The 22,278-nt window shown below is 51.8% G+C and overlaps 1 protein-coding gene and 1 long non-coding RNA gene across 2 annotated transcripts in view; both read right to left on the bottom strand.

Moving 5' to 3' along the window:
• Nucleotides 1–11,492, bottom strand: part of TEX264 (testis expressed 264, ER-phagy receptor) — a 36,272-nt gene extending 24,780 nt beyond the window's left edge. Inside the window, exons 1-4 of the mRNA XM_051627355.1 lie at nt 11,393–11,492; nt 10,366–10,433; nt 8,903–9,194; nt 3,634–3,855 (exon numbers count right to left, since the gene is read on the bottom strand). Of these exons, the coding sequence (XP_051483315.1) occupies nt 3,634–3,855; nt 8,903–9,181 (501 nt within the window). The 5' untranslated portion in view covers nt 9,182–9,194; nt 10,366–10,433; nt 11,393–11,492. The remainder of the gene's footprint in view (nt 1–3,633; nt 3,856–8,902; nt 9,195–10,365; nt 10,434–11,392) is intronic.
• Nucleotides 11,493–14,600: 3,108 nt separating this feature from the next.
• LOC127388171 (uncharacterized) lies at nt 14,601–22,247 on the bottom strand. The gene is made up of 3 exons (XR_007890330.1): nt 21,773–22,247; nt 20,702–20,777; nt 14,601–18,060 (listed from the first exon to the last, which is right to left on the bottom strand). It is a non-coding gene; the product is annotated as an uncharacterized LOC127388171 (long non-coding RNA).
• Nucleotides 22,248–22,278: the final 31 nt, after the last annotated feature.

Below are 22,278 nucleotides of genomic sequence, written 5' to 3'. Positions count from 1 at the left end.
AAGGATCCCGGAATTAAGATTGGAAACATTGGAAAATATGCCAGTGGAAGATTTTACAAGCCCTGTATATTTAGCTTATCAAAGAGAGATGCAAGAGGTGACTGTATCCCAAATTGCCATAGCCAAGAAGGGGAGCAAAGTTCACCCCAAGCTAGTGGCCAGAGGATTAACAGGTCTCCCTAGCTGTAAAGGGGAGCAAGCCAGGTCTTTCTATGCTCTTAAGGAGCATAGAAAGGCATCCAGTGCCTGCTGGATGCCAGCATGGATGCAGAGAGACACGGGCACATGCAGCCCACCACCGAGAGCTCGTTACACCCAAGCCAGAATAAACACTCCTTGAAATGGCAGGAGGTTACAGGGCAATAACCTGGTTCCAGAGCTGTCAGAAAGGATACCCACCAGAGAAGAGCTTTGCAGGAGCTCTGCTTTGCACCTGGGAGCAGGGACTGCTGGGTCTGACTGGCAGCTCTGGGACAGCAGCACATACCTGCCCTGCAGCAAGGAGAGGTAACAGCAGGAGCTATCAGGGAAGAAATTCTTCCAAGGGACGCTTAAATAACCCCAGCCCATGCCTTAAATAACCTACACTTGGAGCAACAAGCCAGCAGGCTCCCCTGGGTTTCTCCAAAGGCAATTCCAGCCAGCAAGTCACTGCTGCTGCCAGCCTGTGTTCCCAGGGGAAGGATGTCATCTTACCTGCCAGGGACAGCTGCAGCCATTTCCCACAAGCTGTGGCTACACCCAAAGAGTCACAGAAATGCCACCTCCTGAGCCCCACAAGAGCCAGGGCGTGAACCTACATGCTGCAAAGGCAGCCAGATTGCAGCACCATCTCCCCTTTCATCTCCAGCAAAAGGAGACTCCACTATCCTGTTTATTTTTTCTAATTATTGTTATGAATTTTCTTTTTCAGTTTCCCTTTCCCTCCCAAAGCAGCAGCAGAGTGGGACACACTGAGCCCACGTGGCTGAAAGCTGGCACCACTGTACCAGGATTGCTCGGGAAACCTGAGCCACAAGCAGCCCCAGCAACTTCAGCATCGCACCAGTGAGTCCAGAGGGAGTCACCTTCACCCTCTGCACCCACCAGCTTTCAGCTTCAGGAGCCAGATGTCCTCAACAGTTAACCTCAGGGGATGTCATAGGAAGGGTGCTGGAGGGACACCCCCCGTGTGCTCCAGAGTCCCCCAGCACCTCTCACAGTCCTGCTCCCATCAGCCAGTCCCCAAACCCTCAGCTCACAGGTCCCCTCCAGTCCCCTTCTCCTCCCCTATTTTTCAGCATCTCCAAAGCTTTCTCCACCCTCCTTCCCCACCTTCCACTCCTCTCCCTGCCTCCTCCACCTTCATCTCCATCCCCTGCTTTCCCACAAACTCCTTCCTATGACTAGGCGGCCACACCATCCTCCCTCTACTTCAGCTAATTCCCTCTCTCCCAGGGAGCTGGCATTTCATCTCTGCCACTGACCCCCTTTTCATGTCTCCTGGCTTTTGCCATCCCACCCCCTTCCTCCCTGCTGCCACGGGGACCAGGAGGCAGGGGGGGGACCCGCGCTCGGCACGCCTGACCCCAGGCTCTCATTAACAGCGCCCTTCTCAAAGCCAGCACAGCGTGAAATAAATAAATAAATAAAGCAAATCTCTGTCTCACTGCTGTCTAGGGTTGCTTAAGGGAGCCGGGCGCTGGGGGTGGGATGAAGGATGCTATTTGGAGAAGCTGTCTCCATGGCAACCCCCATTCCCACCACCGAGCGGGCACAGGTCACCTGTTTCCATGAAAGTTTCCCCCCCTCCCTCCCCATCCCTTCACCCTGGGAAGTGCCAGCTCAGCCCCAGGGGTGCAGGCAGTCTGGCAGAAGTGTCAGGAATGCTGCTGGTGTGGCTGCAATGGCCTCCAAAGCCCCCAAGCCATGCTGGAGGAAGCCAGGGCATATCCAAGTTTCAGGGCACCAACAGCACCCACTCCCCTCAGCCCCTCACTGGCAAGGCAACATCATCATCTCCCTGCCTGCATCCCCACAGTCAATTTAACGTGGGCAGGGTGTCTGCAGGACTTGGGGACAGATGTGGGCAAACACCGTGACATACACACGAGCTATTGGGACTGGGACAGAGATCAAAATGCGTCCCCTCCCACCACATGCAGCCCTGGGTGCTGCGTTTCTGTATGACTTCAGTTATTTTAATTCACAATCGGCCACTCCCATTAAGGGCTGCCAAGTGCTCCCAGGACAACCTGTGGTTCCCTTTTTGGCTCTGACCACTCCATCCTTCCTGCAACAGACGCGCTCGCCGGGACCTTTCCCCACACAAGGCAGCGTCAGCCCTGCCTCGCTCAGTGCTCCCGCAGCCAGCCTGGTGCTCCCGCCCACACCTCCCTGCCCTGCCCACCCGCAGGGCTGCCTGCACCCCCGCACCAAGACAGTCGGCAGAGCTCCAGCAAGAGATGGAGGGAGAAGAACAAGGAACTGCTTCTGCTCTCCACTAGCTCTCCAGCACGGTGGGGGGACATCAGCACCAGCTGTCTCACCCACGGCCAGTGTTCATGCACCTTCTGCTGGTACCTGCAGGCAGCTGCCTGCGGCGGGGGCAGGCAAGAGGGTCAGCAAAGAGCCTCCAGCTGAAGTTCTGGGGTTAGCACCCGGGCAGCCGTCCTGCAGCACAGAGTGGTGCTGGAGGGAATCACACGGTTCCCTCACAGGGCTGGGAGTTTTGCCAGGAAAAGCAAGTTTATAAATAGTGTGTTTCAACACGAACAAACGAAAGCAGCAGAACCCGACAGTCAGATAAGGAAGGAGCTGAGCACCAGCCCCTCTCCAGCATCCTTCTCCTCCAGGAAGGATAGTTCCTTTCCTCCACCACCCAGCTAGCCAGGATCATACTTGCCTGGAAATAAAGCCTGGATCTGGAGGTGTCTGTCAGGTCTGCTATTTGGGAACACTGCTGCTGCAGCTGGTCTGACAGCCAGAGCCAGGCAGCAGAGCTGGCTTCAAAAAGAGCAGAAACAGAGGGAATGGCCACCTGCTCTGCTAAGGGGTGAGGGCCAGCACAGCAAGGTACTCTGCAGGATGGAGATTAAAGGGCTAACAGAGAGAGTAGCCCTCCACATCCAGCTGCCCACCCAGGACCAAGGGCCACAAATTCCAATGCACTGCTTGAAACTAGAGTTTTCATAAGCCCATGGGCCAGAAACTTTCTAGCTTCTCCTCCCGCCCCTGCAGAAGACAGCTGCCCCATGGGTGAGGCTGGCACTTGGAACAGAAGCTTGATGTCACCAAGGCGTTACACCGAAGGGGCACATACCTGCCAGATCCTAACAACAGGCAAAACACTCAAGGGGAAAACCAGCTTTTATCTCTGTGTTAAGGAGAAGAACAGCAAGTCATCAGATGAGAATGTGCTTCTCGTAAACACAAAACAGCAGAAAAGACACCCCTGCGCCTAAGGAGAGAATGGAAGGACATGCCTGCTGGGGAAATACCTGCCAGATTGGAAAAGGAGAAGATCTTGATGGTGGTGCCCAAGGGAAGACATCAAGAGATGACACGTCAGAGCAGCCAGATCAGCTGTCAGCAGGAGAAGACTCTGACAGTTCACCAAACATTTGCAATGCTCTTCACGCCACACTTGCTTACCTTGATGTAGGTGTCAAGGGCTGGGTGGACACGGTTGACTGCTAAGTGGATGGACAACGGTGTGGTGAACGGGAAGGTCGCCATGACTACGTGGCTGGGAGCAGGGAAGGAGAAGATCTTGAAGCCATACTTCAGGAACCGCTTGATCTGCTCTTCCGAGGGCTTTGCGTCCCCCTCGCTCAGGATTCGGCCTATGGCAAAGCGGCACTTCTCCGGAGACACCTGGTTGAGGGGGAGAGGCAGACAGCATCAGAAGAAGAGAAAGGCTAAAGACCAACCAAAACCTCAGTCTACTGAGTACGACTGTGCACACCAAACCAGGTGTCCCCTCCTAACCAAGACTGATCCAGTCCAAATCCATCCATACTCCTCCTAGCCCAAGCTCACAGCCCGGTGGGGAAGGTACCGCTCCTCTCCTTGGAGGGCAGAGGGACTTGCAGCAGAGAACTAAACCCCACCATACTGCTCACCAAAACCACTGCAGTGACAGCCACTGTGTTCCTCTCCTGACCCCCTCACCAAAGATCTACCTCTTGAGACATGCTCTCCACTGTCTCCATCTGCAGGACACCCTGATGGCTCTGGGGAATCTAAAAAGAGATGTGACCACAACCTGCCTGACTTGTCTCTATCCCACCCCCAAGCAGGTCAACCTGCAGGGGCACCTGTCCCCAAGCAGCCATCTGGACAGGTGTCCCACCAGCACTAAGCTGGAGGGAAATCCAGAGGCTGCTGGGTCACTCCTAAGTGGCCACACTCAGTCAGATGCAGTTTCAGGCACGTAAGACTTGCATGCAGTCACCAAGCAGTGCAGTAACATGAAAAGGAACACATCCACTTCCCTTAAACACACTTTTGTTGTTGTACGGCAAGACCCTCCCAGAGGTGAAACAGGCAGATGTCAGGCAGGAAATAAAAGAAACACTGTCAGCAGCAGCAGCCATCAGGCCCGACTGCCTGACAGCTCGCTCTTGCCCTCCTGTGCTGCAAGAGGGAGCTGCAGATGGGGCTGTGCCCGGCATCGCTGCTGCGGAGCAGGGACTGAGAACGTGCACCCCAAGAAGAGCAAGAGGCAGCAGAAAAAGCCATTCATGGGGAAAGGCCCAGAGGAAGCAAGGATAAGGGAAACCTAGATAAAATACCTTTACACATGCAATCTCCATTTATGTCATGAGCAAAGACAGTTTCATTCTTGTCCCCAGAGCAACCATTGGAAGGACCTCAGCTGTGGAGCAGGCAGCACCACTCCGGACAGGAGCATTTGCTTCCCCCTTCTCCTTACAACCTTATTTTTCTAGCACACAGCCCCACAGGCACTTTCTCAAGGGCAGTAGCAAGGCAAATTTTCCTCCTCCCCTGCCTGGCAAAGCCCATCTCAAAGGAAGAAAGGAAATACTTTGGTTAAAACCAGCCTTTCCTTAACAAATTCATCGTTTCAGGGTGGCCAGGTGCTGATCAAAGCCTCTGCTCCCTCAAGCTCTCCAATGGAGAAGTTTGAGAAATGGTTAAACTAATAATCTACAGCTTTGCCTATGAAGGCATCCAGAAAGTGTTTTGGCCTCATCCATCCAACACTTAGGCACAAGCTGGTAGCTGAACACACGACCACGTGGACTGCAGGCAAAAGGCCCTACACGTGCCCACAGCTAAATGTGAACAGAAGCGCTTGGCTGGAGCTGAGGACAAACCCGCCTGCCACATCCAGTCCTTGCTGAGGAGTTATTTTTGTTCCTGCCAGAGGTGGGAGAAGGAGGGAGAAGTCCTCTGGGCTGCTAAATATTAAATAAAAGAGAAAAAGGGGGGAAAAAAGTGCAAATTAATATTAATCTTGTCCATTAAAACACATAAAACATTACTGGCAGGGATTCAGGAGCACTCGTGGAGCATCCTTGTGTGAACACTGGAGAGCCAGGAGGCAGCAGGGAGCCCTGAGGATGCTGGGGATGGTGGCTGCCCTGAGGCCTGGCATGACCCCAAGGCAGCCCACACACTCCAGACAATGGGGCTCCCCCTGGCCCCACTCCCAGCCAGGAGCCAGCAGCCCTGTCCTCTCTTCTCACAAGAGCCTCATTTGGCCATGAGCCCATCAGCCCAGCAAATGCTTCTGCAGCACCTGCTGGTCATCAGCCCCTTGGTGCCACAGTGCCAGGGGCACCAGAATCCCCAGGAGCTGGTGGTCAAGAGCCACCTGAGGGGGCTGTTCGGCCAGAGCCAGCCGGCACTCCGCCAGGGACGCCACGGGACACAGAGGGCAGCAAGCACGTTCTGCTGCCTGATGACAAAAGCTCTATTTTTGGTGACAAGTCAACACCCACGGTAGATGGCCAGCTCCGGGTGGAGCAGCCTCTCCAGAGGGTGCTTCACTGAGGTCAGGAGAGCACCGAGGAGGAAGAGGAGGAGGTCATCTCTTCTGGTCAGCATCCTCCCAGGGGAGAGGCAACCTGAGAGATGGATTCCACCACGCTGGACCTCCAGGAACAAGGAGACTGCAGCACACACTATCTTCCACTCCCATGCTGTCACGGCCTCAGCAGCTGCAAGCACACAGGGACACCCCGTGGGACACCAGGTTGCTCAGCACCTGAGCCAGCACAGCAGGCATGGCACTGCAGCCCACAGCCAGGTGACCCACCCAATACTGGTCCCTTCTTTACTGGCCCAGAGGCAAGGCAGCCCTCTGCCCAAGGGTATCCTCACTCCCAGCACCCTGCCTGACCTGGCCTGCATGTCAGTGATATGCAGATCTCTGCAGGAACCAATTGAGGAACCACAGATCCACCTGGAAAAGGTCCCACCAGCACACCAGCTGCTCCAGCAGATCCAGGCCTGATGGTGTGCCCAGGGACATCCCTGGGCAAGAAGAGGCTCCTGCTGCCAGAGGCACCACAGATATGTACGGCACAGCCCCATGAAGCCCAAGCCACAACAGTGCCTGCAGAGGCAGGAAGCTTGGGCTGATGCCACCTGCCCAATGTCACAGGCAAATACAGCCCTTCCAGAGAAGTGCAAAGTCTGCAGGACTGCCTGCCAAGCCCTTGAGGGCAGGTTAGAATCCCAACACAAGAACCAATCAAGCTGGGAAAGAAGGCCTCCAGATCCAGTAGCACACTCCAGTCTAGACTGGGCATCAGTGGGACAACCAGGCAGAGGTCTCAGGTATGCCCTGACCACAGCAGGCCAAGAGCTACCTGCACCAAACAGGAATCTCCCCTAGTTATTGACACACCAGGATGAGCCCTCCTTGTCCACCAGATGCTGTTCAGCCATGCTGGTAGAGAAGGCCTTCCCCTACCTGACCACCTGGCTGTGAAAGGAGAAGCAGCTGGCTTCCAAAACCCTGGATGGCCACCAGAGATACAGAGACAAGTTCTGCAGCCCACTGTCTCCTCCAACTACAGGGTGAGGACAGAGATGCAACACATGCAGGAAGGGGAGACAGGACCAGAATGAGGAGGCAGCTTCATCCTGCACTGACACCCCAACTTTTCAGGGTCAGGTAGGAGCCACTCCTTCCCAGCCTCACCTGCTGCTGCCAGGGAAAGTGCTCCTCATGCCAGCCACACAGGAGTCACCACAAACATTCTTATCAGTATCTGCAGGCCACAGCAGTACAAGCTTTCACCAGCCCATGCTTTGGCAAACAGAGGCAAGACACACTGCCCAAGCAGAAAAGGTCTGGGCAACCACAGCCACGTCCAAATCACGTCCCCAGAGCAGGGTGGCACCAAGCACAGACACTGAGCCCTTCCAACAGCATCAACTGCCCCTTCTCTGCCCCCTGACACTGGGGGAAGAAGCAGCAGCACCAGGGTTCTCAGCCCCATAAGAGGACTTCAACACAAGGACACAAATGATGACCATTCTGACCACGTGGGCCCTGGCACATCAGGCACACCCCATGGCTCCCATCCCTCATGCATTCCAAACACAATACTGCTGGTGGACAAAACTGTTCAAGCACATCTAGTTGAACCCTGCCTCTGCTCAGCTCATCCTGGGGGACATATTCTCCTCTCCACTAAGGCCAGGAAGAGGAACTGCAGTGTCTCTTCTCTGCTTCCAATGGTCCAGAAGCAAAAACTGGAAGGTAAAGATAGGGCAGCTCATCACAGGATACAAAGAAACAAAGTTGTTGAGCACACTAGGCTCCATTGAGCACAGTCACCTTCAGTGTTTTCTCACCTCTGGTACCTTCCTGCCACAGTGCTCCAAGGAGCCAGTCAGCACTATATTTTCATGGCTATGTGCCCTCTAGCAGGTCCAACCCTTGGAAGCACCACCTTGCAAGCAACAAAACACAGGCAGGTACTACACAGCCCATGAGGGTTCCTAAAACAGGGCCAGCCAGTTCCCCAGCAGAAGCACTGAGTGAGAGCTACCAGCCCAAGCACTGTGCCCCACACCAGCCTCTAGCACACGTGCCCAAGAACACGGCTGCTGGTCACCTCACTGTCCCTCCCCCATGGCATTCCTTGACGGTCACACCAGCTACTGCAAAATTACAGGGGAGCCAGGCTGTCTGCCACAGACAAATGCCCACATGCTATTATCTGGAGAGCTCCATGCCACCGAGCATCAGCAGCCAGGCTCCTCACCCCCCAGCAAGTTCTGATGCACTTCTCTTTGCTCCTTGTTCTGGACCATACCTGGAGCACAGTTAGATGGCTGGCAACCATTAGGCAGTGCACTCTCTGCTCACCATTCAGCCTGATGAGCACCATGAAGTAACTGTTTCATCAGACAAGAACCCTCAGCACACACCACCTGAGGTTTCAGTAAGAACTCTCAGGAGATGTAAGGACTACAGGGAGGTTCATAAATACATAAGAGCACGAGCATGGATGAGGACACAGAGAGCTGAAAAGACCACCTGTTTTCAACCATGGAGCTGCAAGTCCAGAAGGAACCTCAGATGCACTTCCTGCTTCCCTCTCCTTGGGATCATGGCCATTGGCCTCTGCTCCATAACCAGATCCGTCACCCTGATAACTAGTTCAGCAGGAGCTATCAGAAGATAGCAAGCTTTGCTCACCCAATGCCTTTCAATTAAGGTTATCTAAGAAACCATCTGCTTTCAGGTCCCTTCCCCACAAAGCATCCTCTGCAGATCTGGGAGACCCTGTGAATCCACCCCAGTGCTCATCTACAGATGATGAACTGCAAGTGCACAAAACACAGCTAGGGAGCATCCTGAGCCATGAACCTGGGTGCTGACCAAGAGAGCTCGCCAGCCCCACTGGGCACACCAGCCCCACCGGGCACACCTTACCGTGTGAGGGTTGTCGTAGTAGACACCGATGGAGTAGAGCTTGGAAGAGATGCTGCAGCCATCTGTGAAGAGCTGCCCAGATTCACCATATGGGCCCACCCTGAACTTGTAGGCCAGCGTGATGTTGCCAACGGGTGGGGAGCCAGCACTCACAACCACCTCTGTGAAGAGCCCCGAGTAGACAACGAAACCGAAGACTGTCAACAGCAGCAGCACCACCAGCCCTGCGATCAGCCCGAGGAGGACCCAGTCAGACATGATGGACACTTGGTGCTCCATGGTGCCCGATGCACTTAGCAGCAAGAGGAGAGAAGAAAAAAGGAGGAGAGTTAAGATGGCACTCGGACAAGCAAATGCTCCAAAGCTACCTGTTTGCAGCAAAACACACCCACTTCCAATTCCTCTTATGAGTGAGACTTAAAGACAGTGGAAACCCCCCAGAAACCTCCTGTATTAGTCCCACATTGCATCAGCCTGTTCCAATTGGTCACCAGGTACAAATCAGACTGCACCAGCACCTCTTGGGAATTAGGTGGTTATGGAGGGGGGACAGAGAAGCATTGTCCCCAGGACATCTCCCCAGGACCAGCCACACCCCTCACATCCAACCCCTTGCATCCAGGAGAGACTGAAAACCACCCCAAGACCTGCATCAGCCACAGCACTGGGCTACAGATTAGGGAACCATTATCACATAATATATCATTTACAGATACCAGACCCAACATTGTGACCAGGGCAGCCCCTCTGTCAAAAAAGTCTGGAAGCTGAGGCCTTTAACAACCTCAATGAGGAGAATGCTGGCTCAGAGCTGAGCCCTGCATCTGGATTGGAGCAGCGAGGCTGAGAAAGCTGGAGACCTGGCTAGAAAAAGCACACCCAACACCCCCACATGCAACGAATTACTCCTGTTTCTTTTAGATGGCTTTTTATAACCTAGCAGAGTTTTTATAACCCAAACCAAGGCTTCCTGTTTTGTTTGCTGCTCTTTCTATGGCTGCTGACTGCAGGACACAGCCTGGTGAACGCCTCCTGCCCATTTTCCCCCATCAAGCGCAACCACTCTGGGGAGTCACAACCCAGCCCAGAGCAGGAGACTTGTTTGTGTTTTAGTCTCCCTTGAAACACAGATCTGGTCACAGGGAATGGTTGTGACACTCCCCGGGGACTTTCACGGGAGCCAGGTTTGAAAGCAAAGGTTGAAGTAAACAATTCACCTTTACCTCCGTGTTATAAACACGCTTTGTCGGAAAAAAAACAACAAACAAAAACAAAACAGCCGTTCATGGAGGCTGCTGCTTGCTGAGCTTTACAGCAAGAGAAAAGCCACATCCTGGTAGGACTGGCAGGTTCTGCTCGACCCTGGCGAGCAGGGGTGCAGCAAAAGGAAGCCCTGCCGAGCTGGCACCGCTCGCAGCACCACGGCAGCACCAGGCACCGTCCCACGCCGCAGCCCTACTCACCTGATAAACCAGCTCAGCCCAGAAAGGGTTCACGACATCTGACCCACAGGGGTGCGGGATCCGCCGCGCTGCAGCAGGAAAAAATAAGTATCATTGCTTCCTTTCAGACTCACGAGGCCAAAAGCAAAAGAGCGTCATGGCAGGGAACCCAAAAGGCACCTGGATGCCTTGGACCTGCTCCCCAGAGAATGGGCATCCCCAGGAGCTCTTTCTCCTGCAGGACTATGAAGGCCGAGACTTCCTCCTACAACTCAGCAGCCGAATGCACAGGCACCAAGAAACAAGGGAACTGGAAGGCAAGGGCTAAGAAGAACAACATCCCATCCCTGCTGGGCTGTCCCGCCCGGGCCACCCCCGCCTTCCCGGGACACCCGAGCGGCGGCCGGTGCTGCTCCGGGCTGGCCCCCGAGCCCACAGCCCCACCCGAGCTCTACATCCATCCCGGTTCCCAGTGCACCTCCCCTCCGCCCGACGACCGACACAGATTTATTACTTGGAATCACGGTTTTGGTGGTTCTCCTCGAACTGCCGGTCCACCCCCACCCAGCCCGAGGGACCGCAGACGGCCGGCCCCGGAGAACAGGGTATTTTTAGCTATTCCCGCCGGTCCCCATGGCTCTCTCCCCGCGGCCACGGGCGCTTTCCCGCCTGCCCTCATCACGGGCAGGGGGAGAGAAGCTGGCCCGGCCCCTGTCTCCCCCCGGAGCCCGCGCTCCCCGGTGCCCGGCCGGAGGTGAGGGTTGGACCGGGCGGCCCCCACAGGTGCCGGCGACAGGCGGCCGCGGTCAGCCGGGCAGGAGCCGAGGCCCTCGGCAGGCAGCGCCCTCCGCACCGGCTGCAACTGACCGCCGAAGCGAGGAAGGGAGGGACCCGCCGAGCCGCCGCCAGGCCCGGCCGGCTCCCCAGCGCACCCAGCAGGCCGCGGCCCGGGGGACCGGCAGCGGAGCGGCACTGGCCTGCCCGGCCCCGCCGCCCCCCCGCAGCGACCCTCCCGCGAGGGAGGCGGGCAGCCCCCTGCTCTCCTCACCCGGGGCTCGCCGGGGCCGGCCGGGCCGCACCGCTCGCGGGGCTGCACCGCTCCCGGCGCCTCGCTCGCCCCGCCCCGCCCGGCTCGCGCGGGGCCGCCGGGCCCGCCCCCACCGGCAGGCGGCGCCTGCGCGCGGGGAGCACGGGGCGCGCGCGGAGGGGCGGGGCCGCCGGGCGGGGGGCGGGGCTTCCGACGGGGACGGAGCGCCCCGGTGGCCGCGGGGCCGCCCCGCGCTCTCGGTGCCCGTAGTGCTGGGCGTGGAGCATAAACCTGACGTTGGTGACCTGCAGCTCCCCCTGTGCGGGGCTGTGGCAGCTCGGCCCCCGCCCCGGCTGGATGGCCAGGCCGAGTCTGTGCCTGAGCTGCGGGCTGTGGAACAGCAGAAGCTTCCCGGTTATGGGCTCCTTCCCTCCGGCTCTGGACAAACAGGTGCCACGATGATGCTACAGGAGGCACCAGCTGCTCGTCATGTCCTGACCGCATGGCCTGGCTGGTCAGGGCAGTGGGCAGAGCTGCTCCTCAGCACCCAGGCCCTTCACACCAAACACAGAGCGGGATTTGAGCGGCCGCTCACCGGTTCTCACAAGCCCATTGCTGGGGCTGTTGCAATCTGGCAGAAACAGCTTGGCTTCTGCCCCTGTCTGGGTTTCCCCCCTGCCCCACTGGAAGGAAAACCAGCCAGATAGCCCAGCAGAGATGGACAGCACTAGCCAACAAGGTGGAGCTTCAGGACAGTTAAGAAAACATTAGACTTCGTTTCATTCAAAAGTTTTGGGGCTTTGGCCAGGTGTTCTCAGCTCTTTTGTCCTTCCTTCAGCCTGGTGCAGGCGTGGGGGTCTTCCCACGAGTGGCCAGGAGGTTGACTGCTTTCTTTTCCATCAGCTGGGTTTTATCACACAGAGGGAAACTGCATTAGCTAGTTGTTGAAGATCCTCAAAGCTCCAGCCAGTACAGGAGCTGGTCATCCTCCTTCCCCCAGTACAAAAGTACCCTTCACACCTCTCTCCTTACATCAAGCTTTCTCTGGCCTCTTCAACCCTCTAAGCAGGAAAATTTGCTCTCTGCTGGTACATCCCAATAACTTAGCAGCAAGAAGCAGGGGGGTTTGCTCCTGTCTCCTGATGTGATTTCACACCCGTTTCCCACATGTCCCAGCCCCCTTCGTGGAGGTCATTTGCAGAGGCAGTTCCATGCACTGCTTGTCACTGGTATGAAGCTGAAGAGCTCATTTATGAACAGTGGAGTGAAATACTGTAATAATTGCCTTTCTCCAGCAGCTTCTTAGTGACTTCTGTAAACTGGAATTAGTTAAACCTCAGAGGCCCTCCTTGTATTTGGCATTACAGCTCTTTTGCAGCTGGAAGAAAATATTTCAGCTTGGTTACATGTCTTGCCTGGAGCCATGCAGTGAATCACTGGCAGGAAGAGGAACAGAATTCAAAAGCCCTTCAAGTCCCAGCTCTGGCCATCAGACACTTCTCCTTCCTCCAACCTTGAAGTTATTTAACTCAGCACACATTTAATACTGAACACATATGTTTTAGCAGCAAAGGCTAAAATGTGGGTCTGGTGTAACAGCTTAATGCCATCACTCTGAAACCACATGGAGAAGAGCCAAGGCAGAGGGATATACAACATGTGCTCTCTGGTGGGCTCCTCAGTTGTCCTCACCTACTCAGCACGGCTCAGCCCCATCACACACTCTCCAACCATGTCAGCCAGCCAGGCCAGCTCTCCAGTGGGTGTCCTGCGAGTCTGAGTATGGTGGACACTTGGTCCTGACAGACTTGTTTGGGCCATGCTGGATCCCATGCCTCTCTGACAGGGTATGAGATGAGCCCATTCTCAGCCCATTTTCTCTTAGCAGCAGACAGAAACAGAGGTGGGCTGTGAGCAGGAGCAGATGTGGGCATGCTGGCCATGCACAGTCCCACCTGTCAGGTGTCTGTGCACTGTCTCCACCCACCTTAGCCACTCTATGGAGGGACTCTGGATTCATCCCTGCAGCAGCAGTCAGTGAGGATGCTCAACAGGGCGGTCACCACACCACAGTGCTCCACAGGGGCTCAGCAGGCACCTGGTACCTGTGCTGGAGCACTTGGCCCAGCCTGTGGCCAAGACCCTGGCTTCCAGTTCTGCTCTCACCTGCTGGATCCTCCATCCCCTGCTCCTCTGACCCAGCAAGATGTGCCACTCTCCTTCCTCTCTGTTGCCCTGAGTGCCTTTATCTACTGGAGAAGGTGAGCTGAGCTTCACAAAGTTCACTTTGGATGCCTAGTAAGCAAACAGATGTGGTAAGGATGCTTATTGCCTTGGGAACAACTTGCCTCTTCTTGGGTGTATATTGACTTCAGTCTCTGGTGAGTCTTATTACTTTAGTGAGAAACATCTCATTATGGCTTTAATTTTGCTGGGATGAATAAATATGTTCTTACAAATCACTCTACATTCACCTTTTCTACACCTATTCCCTCTTGACTTAATATTTTAGAACAGGAATGCATAGAATTACACAGATTACTCCAGGTATTTTGCCAGACCCATTATCTTAATCCTGATTTATGTCTCGGGGAATTTCCATGGATACTAAGAGTAAATTTTCATGAAGTTGAAGAAGAAAAACTTGTGTAAACTGTAGCCTTTGAGCTCCTCCCTTTGCTGTTGAAGCACTCAACAGTAGATTAGAATTCTGCAACTCTGATTATCAGCTATTTAGTGAGCCACTGAGGTGTTTTTTATTTAACCAGTTGTGATGGAGCTTTCATCTCTTCCTTTCAGATGTCACATCACCTCTGGTAGCTACTGCAAATGACAAGCATTCATTTAGACTCCCCTCCCCAAGGCCAGCAGTCACATCTGTACATCACTTTGATTTTCTGTGCATAAAAGATCACTTAGGAGTCTGGAGGGGTGCATTATTCATTGCTGAACTCCCCTGAAAATAATTTCAAACCATGTACAGCTGCAGTCATTTGGAACTTGGGTGTGCAACTTTGACTCATGACCAAATAGGTCTGGTCAAATTCCTCCTGCGATGCCCTGCAGGTCCAGTGCTCAGAAGAGCTCTGGCTGTTCCCAAATCAGTAGCAATGCTGCTCACAGATGTTTGTGTTTGGTCCAGAGGGAAGCATCTCCGTTCACCTGTGCTGTGAATATTTGTACCGCCTGCTGCAGTGCATCACACATGAAGAATGGAGCTACACGCATCTTTTCCTGGTCAAAAATGTATTACAGGGACATTTGCACTGAAATATTCTTAATTTCTACTCCTGTGGCATGCCTTCAACTTCCATTGTCTTAGTAGAGATCGTGTGTTTCCTTCTTCATCCCGAGGATGATCTTATATTGGCCTTGAGCTACACAAGAATACACATCTACAAACCAGATTTCTGTCTTTTTTTTTTAGCCTCCTATCTTGTTCGTCAAGTCTAGATGAAGTTGAGATTTTTTCTTGCTGAAAACATGACATACTTTACCCAGAGTGTTATTCCATTTTCCATCCAGACAGACACAACAAGGAAAAGACAAACACGCCACGCTCCATCTCTCTGGGTTTGCAAACTGTGCTTGCAAAAAGTGCTGGGTTTAATGCAGTCTCATCAACAAGCTCATTCTCGACAGCGAGTGACACTTTAGACTGTCATCCAGCATTTTTAATGAGGGATCCCCTAACAGGCTTCAGGAACTTCAACAGGATTTTGAGAGCCTTACACAACTGCACTCTAACCAGAGAGGAGCTGACTTTCCACCAAGCAAAACAGCCAGGCAATAATGACACCAACAGAGCTTTCATTTCAGTGGTTCTCCCTTAGTTTTACAAGAGTGACTGCAGAAGCAACAACAAACATGAACATTTGTCCCAGCCTTAATTGCTAGCTTGAAAATTAATTTCCTATAGCCATGTTGTGCTCCTGTTTCTAATGCACACATATAAATAGCACTTTAAAAAGCTCTGTGGCAGCTGTGTAAAGAATTACATTACAATGATAATTCTAAATTTAAAGTTGAAAGACATTTTTGGTTTTAGATTTTCATCTCCTTCCTGGCAAAAAAACTGTCTTGAAAAAATACTTCACAAGCCTCTCCAACTAAAGAACATCTGTGGGGAGCTGCCATAAATCTGAGGAGGGGGAGCTTTTCCAAAAGGACTTTCAGAAGCCCTGATTATTTATATTCTCATAAATATAAATAATATTCTTTCTTTTCCTACTACCTCATGTTGTAGTAGACACACTATTCATAATAAAAGCTATTAAACACAGGTAGTTTCTGACACTACCTCAACATAAAATCATAGAACATGACCCCTTTTCCTCATTGCCTGCTGGTGCACTTCTGAGTTAGCCTTAGAGTCCCCCTGAAGTTCTGAGAAAGCAGGAGGGTCTTCAGCCCTGGGGCACGGCCTGACAAAGCCAAGTGAACTGAGAGAAGTAGCAGAGGTAGCAGCCAACTCAGAGCCACAGACATGACATCCAGTTTGCTACCCCTTGCCCCGAGCACATCCCCTACATTTTTCTGTGTTTACTCCAGTACCAGCAAAGGTTCTGTTTGAAGAAACCCAACTCTGTACAGAGGCTGGGGAGGGCCAGTGACACACATCCCACAGGGACTTGTGTGAAAACTCAGAAGCCTAAAAGCAAGACTCTTTCCCATTTAACTCTGAAACTTCACCTGAGAGGGGAAGGATTATGCCTCTGCAGTATTTGCTCCTGCACCCTTTGCCTCTTGTCCAAAATAAAGGAGAACACAAAATGATTGCCTTGAGCCTGTCACTGGGAAAAAACTTTTTTCCCAGGTAAATACAGACCTTTCCTGAGTTACTGAAGCTAAAAATATTCTTTTTTAAAAATCAGCATAAAATGGACAGATTAAATCCCAAGTTTATGCCTTTATTTTTCCTAGGGAGGTTTTTGTGCAATTGTGTTAGTCCAAGCTGAGCTGCCTGGAACAAAAGCTGCTGTGGGTCTGAGAGATGAATTTTAAACTCTTCTCAAATTGAGGAGTCTAGCAAAGCTCTCTGTATAATCCCCACATTTCAATATGAGCCAGTTTAGAGGAAAACTTCCAGAAACTGCCATTCTGAGTTCCAAAAGCTTTGACTCCACAGATATTACAGTGTCAGGGACGGTTCTCTGGCAAATTTGAGTGTTATTTTCCTGGAATAAGTGATCAAGTGAGCTGATGTGAGTCAGGCATTGCTGTGTAAGACACACTAGATTTACCATTAATTCAGACCTCCTCGGAACGATTAGCACTGAGCTGATGCTGTCACTGAGGTGGAGGAAAGGCTGGTTTCTAGCAGCAGTACCTTGGGTAAAGATTAACAGGATTTGGAGGACTGACTGGGGATGAAAAGAGATTCTGTTCTATGTAGCATTTAGTATTACCTCCTCATTTAGCCTTCCTCAGGTAACAACCCATCTTCCTTGGGCACAAAGCCACACAAAAATCAGAACCACAACAGACAGTGTGTGCTCCTAAATCATCAGTTTAGGGTCTCACTACAATTTAAAATGAAGTCATTGGACACAGGGATTATTTCTGTGGCTGAAGAAATGAAGCACAAAGAAGACAGACTGCCTTGACTTTCAGTCACCTAATTACTGTCAGGAGACACATGTGGTGGAAACCCATTCACAAACATGTAACATGGCCACCCCTTTTTCTTACTTGCTTTTTTCCAGTGGCTACCAAATGAGTGTGTATGGCCTGAGCCATATTTCTGAAGGCAGAAAGACCACAGAGAGACAGCTCCAGTATGAAGTAGAAAAAGGCCTTTGTGGTCAATTGAATTTAGTAACGTCACCAGGAGCTTCTGACTCAGAGCCCCATCCTGCCCAGCCACGCGCCCAAACCACCACTCCCCACGTACCTGCCAAACCAGCAAGGTTCAACCCACCTGGAGCTGTGCCACGGGCAGCTGGACAGAAGGTGACTGATGCAGCTGTAAAGCAACGTCTAATGAAGGAATGTGTTCTATTTGAGGGTTGTAATTAAGGCACACTTTGTCACACTGCTACTGGCTGAGGCAGGAAGGCTCCCCATGAGTTGTACCAGGAGAAAGAGCAGATGGGATCAGGTTGTTATTCCACTTCAGACCAGTTCACGTTGGCTTGAGTTAACCTCAGACCAGTTTAACCAAGCTTTTTGCTTGTCTGCTTCTGCTGCCTGGCAGGGATCCCAGAGAAACAGGCTGCCTGCATTGCTCGGACACAGAGGAGGGTGCCCTGGCTCCAGCTGTTAGCAAGGAAGGAGTGGCACAGGCTGCAGCTTTCCAGGGGCTCTGGGTGCAGCAGGAGGGGGCATTGCTACAGCAATCAAAAGTGCAAGACCCCATGGCCAAATGTTCCATCTCTGAACAGCCTCCAAGGCCTGCTGCTCCTACTGTTCCTGCAGACTAGCTACGGAGGGTTTAATTGCACAGGGACAAAAAACACCCCCTACATGCACTTAAAGCAAAAGATTCAAACGCTTCCAGGCTAGTGTTCACCTCCTGCAAGTCAGGCTTAACTTTTTCCTTCCGTGGGCGTCCAAGACAGCTTAACTTGCTCCCAAGTGGGCATCGCTGCTTGCAGAGCGGTGAACGGTGAGCTGACAGCTCCCTCCTCTGTCAGAAAGCGCTAAAAGCAGCCTCCAAATCCGTCCTGATGTCACTTGGAGCAGAGGACCTGAATAACAAAGGATTTTATGCATTTTCTCTTTTTTTTTTTTTTTTTTTTTTGCAATGGATGTACTGACCATTTAATGGAAATCACATATGAACGTTTCGTGTCAGTAGGATGTTATCCCTGACGTGTTCCCTCTGCTGACAAGCCAGCCTGGGATATAAGCAGAGTGTTGCATGTGCCAGAACGTTTGTGCCTCATGCAGAGTTTAAGCCTAGGGGTTTTTTTGATGGTTCTTGAAACAAAACCAGAATTGGGGGTGGCACTCAACAGGAAAACAGAATTTGAAAAAACAGTAACATGGTGGAGAAATTTAATTATTTCAGGATCAAGTTGCATCAATATATTCTGCTCCATTTAGTCTCTAAAACTAAGAAGGGAAACAGTTTTTATTTCACTTTTACAGAGTGTAATTAATTCTTCCAAATATCTCAAAATTCAGAAAGCAGGAAATTATCAGATTATCTTATTGTAAGCTGCACAAAAAGTTAATATTAAATATCTTACTGTACAACTGAAATCTTCTATTTTTCTAAAGTTTTACACAGCACTCAATATTTCTGCATGGTAGAATTATTGCTGGATCCTACTAAACTTCTCTGGATTTTGTCTGTTCTGCTCTATTTAAAAACTAAAAGTTCTGGATAAATTTTGTCATTGAGCATAAGCTGGACTTCACTGGTCTTGCTTGCTGCCAGCTAGTCAAACCATAGATTTTTCTGACAGGGTTTTTAATTCAATTAAGTCTCTCCACACATACAACAAGGTAAACTTACTTTCTATGCATTTTCTTGCCATAGCAAAATGCCCTGTACAAGCTTAAAGCAAAGGTGTTTTGTTGGTGTGAAAGAAGCTAAATGATGGTGAATTGAATTCAAGCAGCTTTCAACTGAGATACCAGTTAAAAGAATTGTGCAGAAAAATAAATTATTTGCAACAAAAAATATAGTGAAATGCAGAAAAGATTTTCAGAACTGCACAAGGAGCTGCTCGTGGCCTATTTGTGAGAGACAGGAAGGTGGGTCACACTAGGATTAAGGGATGAGCTTGGTCACTGCTGCCTGGAGCTGTCATGCCCAAGAGCCAGCCAGCGTCTCTAAGAGGTTCAGGCTTCTGGACACACAATCCTGGGTAGAGATGTGAGATAAACCTTGGGTTTAGGTAATAAATCTCCTTCACATGAGGGAACCAGGAGGATCCCACACTTGGACAGGGAATACAGAACACAAGTATCTCTGGTCACTTCACTGTAGGATTTTAAAGAGCGATTTCTGCATCTGGGGAGGCAGGGGATAAGCTTCCACACCCAAGCTGTGCTCGGAAAGCCTGTGTTCCTCTGAACCTTGATGGTTTCTGTGCCAGGGTTTCTCTCAGTGACAATACAGAGCTGGTTCCTCCTCCAGCAGTCCTGCAGCAGAGCTTGCTACTCCTTGGGCCAGGGAAGCCAGACCAATGCCACCCAGGAGGTGCCTGTCTCACAAAGAAACCTGCACTGGTGTCACAGACTTCAACTGCATTGAGCTGGAGCTTGTAGGCTTCACTTCTCCAACCACAGCTAAGAGCCTGTGTTGACCAGAGGCCAGAAACTTTCTGGAGCTTCTGCTTCCCCTGTGAAAATCAGAGGGTTTGGATTTCCTTCTCCCTAAAGAAGGGCAGTTCCCTGTTCTGTGAAAATCCTCTGTGCAGAGCACTGGAGTTCTCCCCAGTGTTAGGGCTATCATGATAGCAATGCTGATGAACACAGCACCGACAGGTCCATCTGCAAGCTGACACAAGTGGAGAGACACAAGTGAGTTAATTGCTACAGCAACAGGGACAGAGGATGTTAAAGGACTGGCTTTTGAGGTGGCCACCTCCTTTAGGACTTCAGAAAAGTGACTTGCCCCTCAGGCTTCTCTACCTGCGAGACAAGTCAGAAACTTAACTTCATCAAACCTGCACTTGGCCTAAATGCTTAGACTGGGGAGAGAGAAAGAGTGATGTCCTAAATGTGAGTAATAGATCTCCTTTTGGTTTGGACTCTGCTGCTTTTACTTTTATATAGATATATACTGGCACCATTGGCAGAGTTCCCATTTGTTTCATTAGGCCACATATGAGGAACCTGTGAAGACACTTTACATGTTTGGAGTTGCTTGACCTGCTAATTTTCATCTTTTATGAATCTGTGTAGCCTGGGTTCAGATGAAAGTTCTTGACTTTAAGAGGAGGTGGATATCCAAATTAGCTTGGAAAGACAAGTTTCCGGGGGCATTTTTACTAGGACAGGCAGTTGCTTCACACTGCTCAGCTTATAGCTCTACAGCAAAAACAACATTAATGTACTGTCATGTTATGTTTGATAAGCTTGTCCAGAAACTGGGAATGCTATGTTAAAAAAGTTTGAAAGGCAAATTATGATACTTGATTTCGAACCATGACAGAAATGAGACAAAGGTAAGAGAACGTGTCAAGTTCTCACTACAAACAACTTTAAAAAGTGTGGTTTACAGAGAGTTAGACTGAGGGCCCTCATAGCTGGTAGCAGAGCTTGTTGGCTTCCATCTTCATGTCAATCCATTAAAAGCTATCTATTTACTAACATTGAGAAAAGTGGCTCCTGAAGCACTGTGATTAACATGATGCCCACTCGAACAGTGCTTACCTGAGAGAGCAGGACCTGGGACCTTAGATCCTTCCAAATCCGAAGAGCTCTCCACCTCGGGCAAGGAGATTCTACTCTAGGATAAGGAGAACACACATACTGTGATCAAAACACCCACCAGTGTTTTTTAAACAAAGGCCAAATTTCCTAATGGACCGTGAATGTCCTGCTTTGAGCCAGGATGAAGCTCAAACCAGGACAAATGAAAAAAAGTAGTAGGCCACAAGGATCTCTATCAGATAGAAAGAACAAACAAACAAAAAGAACCTATGACCTAGGAATAACTGACTTGTGATTAAAATCCCACCAAACTGGTGTCCATACCATACAGGTAATTCCACTGCAGACTTCAGACTGATGAACTTCTGTCTCAGTGTTTCTATAAGGTCAGAGATGAAGGTGTAGCCACCATCCCACAGGACAAACAACCACAGGGCCTCACAACAGTGCACACTGTTGATTGTCCCTTGAGAATCAGTCCCAAACTGTATGCATTAACCCCATGTATCAGTTTGTATCAAATGTTTGCTAGATTTAAAAAGTCAGCTTCCTGGAAACTCTTCATGGAGCAAACTGGTCCCAGAGACACACTTACTGACAAGGGATAAGCAGCTCCTTCCTCTACAGGCACCAGTGAGTAGTTCATAAAAAGGTCAGTCTAAAGTTAGCTGGCAATGCAAGTGCTGTGAAACGAGGAGGGAATGGGGATGGGAAGAGGCACCTCTGAACAGGATCATGTACCAGGATTGGCACGGCAGCTCCCAGTTTCCCTTACGGGAACCAGGATTGAATAGGCTCTCCCCAAATGCCAGCTAAAGGCTACTGTCCCTGTTGCACAAGGGGACCTTGAGAGATGTACAGACTGTCCTCATCCCCCTCAATATACACAAAATCCCCTTTCAGAAAAGCAATGCCTGAGGCCCCCCAAGGCCAGCTCCACCTGTTCACTCTTTCTAGGGGTGCAAGGGGCAAAACAAGGCAACAGATGAAGCAGTTCCCTTCATCTGGGCCACAAAGAAGGCACTGCTTCACACACAGGGCTCTGCATCCCAAGATGAGGGCAATCCTCACCATCAGGCGTGCCAGAGACCATGCTCAGGAGATCCTGGCAGTGAGACGTGGCACAGACTCCAGCCCTTCCAGCTCTGTCCCGTGCTGCCTGCCAGCTCCCCGGCTTCCTCCAGCTCTGCTCAGCTGCTGTTAACAGCAGAGCTCAGCTGTTCGGGTCTAACAAACAGGGAACCCGCTCTCAGCTCACACAGCCTCATCTGAAAGGCCTGCACGGAGCAGACGGGGCCCCCCGATCCAACAACTCCTCGGTACAGCCGCCGTCCCGCGAGCGCCAGGCGCCCAGCAGCGGGCCTTCCAACACCGGCGCTTCCCCACAGGACACGCGCCGGGCCGAAGGGAGCCCCGCGGCTCAGCGGGCCAGGAGGGAGGCAGGGCAGGAGCACAGACCGCTCCTCCCAGCCCCCGCCGCCCCAGCAGCGCCGAGGAGCAGCCGAGGCCCCGGGCGCTCCCGTCCGGGCCCCACCGCGCCGGCGCAACCGCCCGGCCCGCGCGGCGTAAATAGCACC

Source organism: Apus apus, chromosome 9, assembly GCF_020740795.1.
Source record: "Apus apus isolate bApuApu2 chromosome 9, bApuApu2.pri.cur, whole genome shotgun sequence".
Classification (NCBI taxonomy): domain Eukaryota; kingdom Metazoa; phylum Chordata; class Aves; order Apodiformes; family Apodidae; genus Apus; species Apus apus.
The sequence above is the reverse complement of the archived record's forward strand: the minus strand, read 5'-3'. Positions and strand labels throughout refer to the sequence as shown.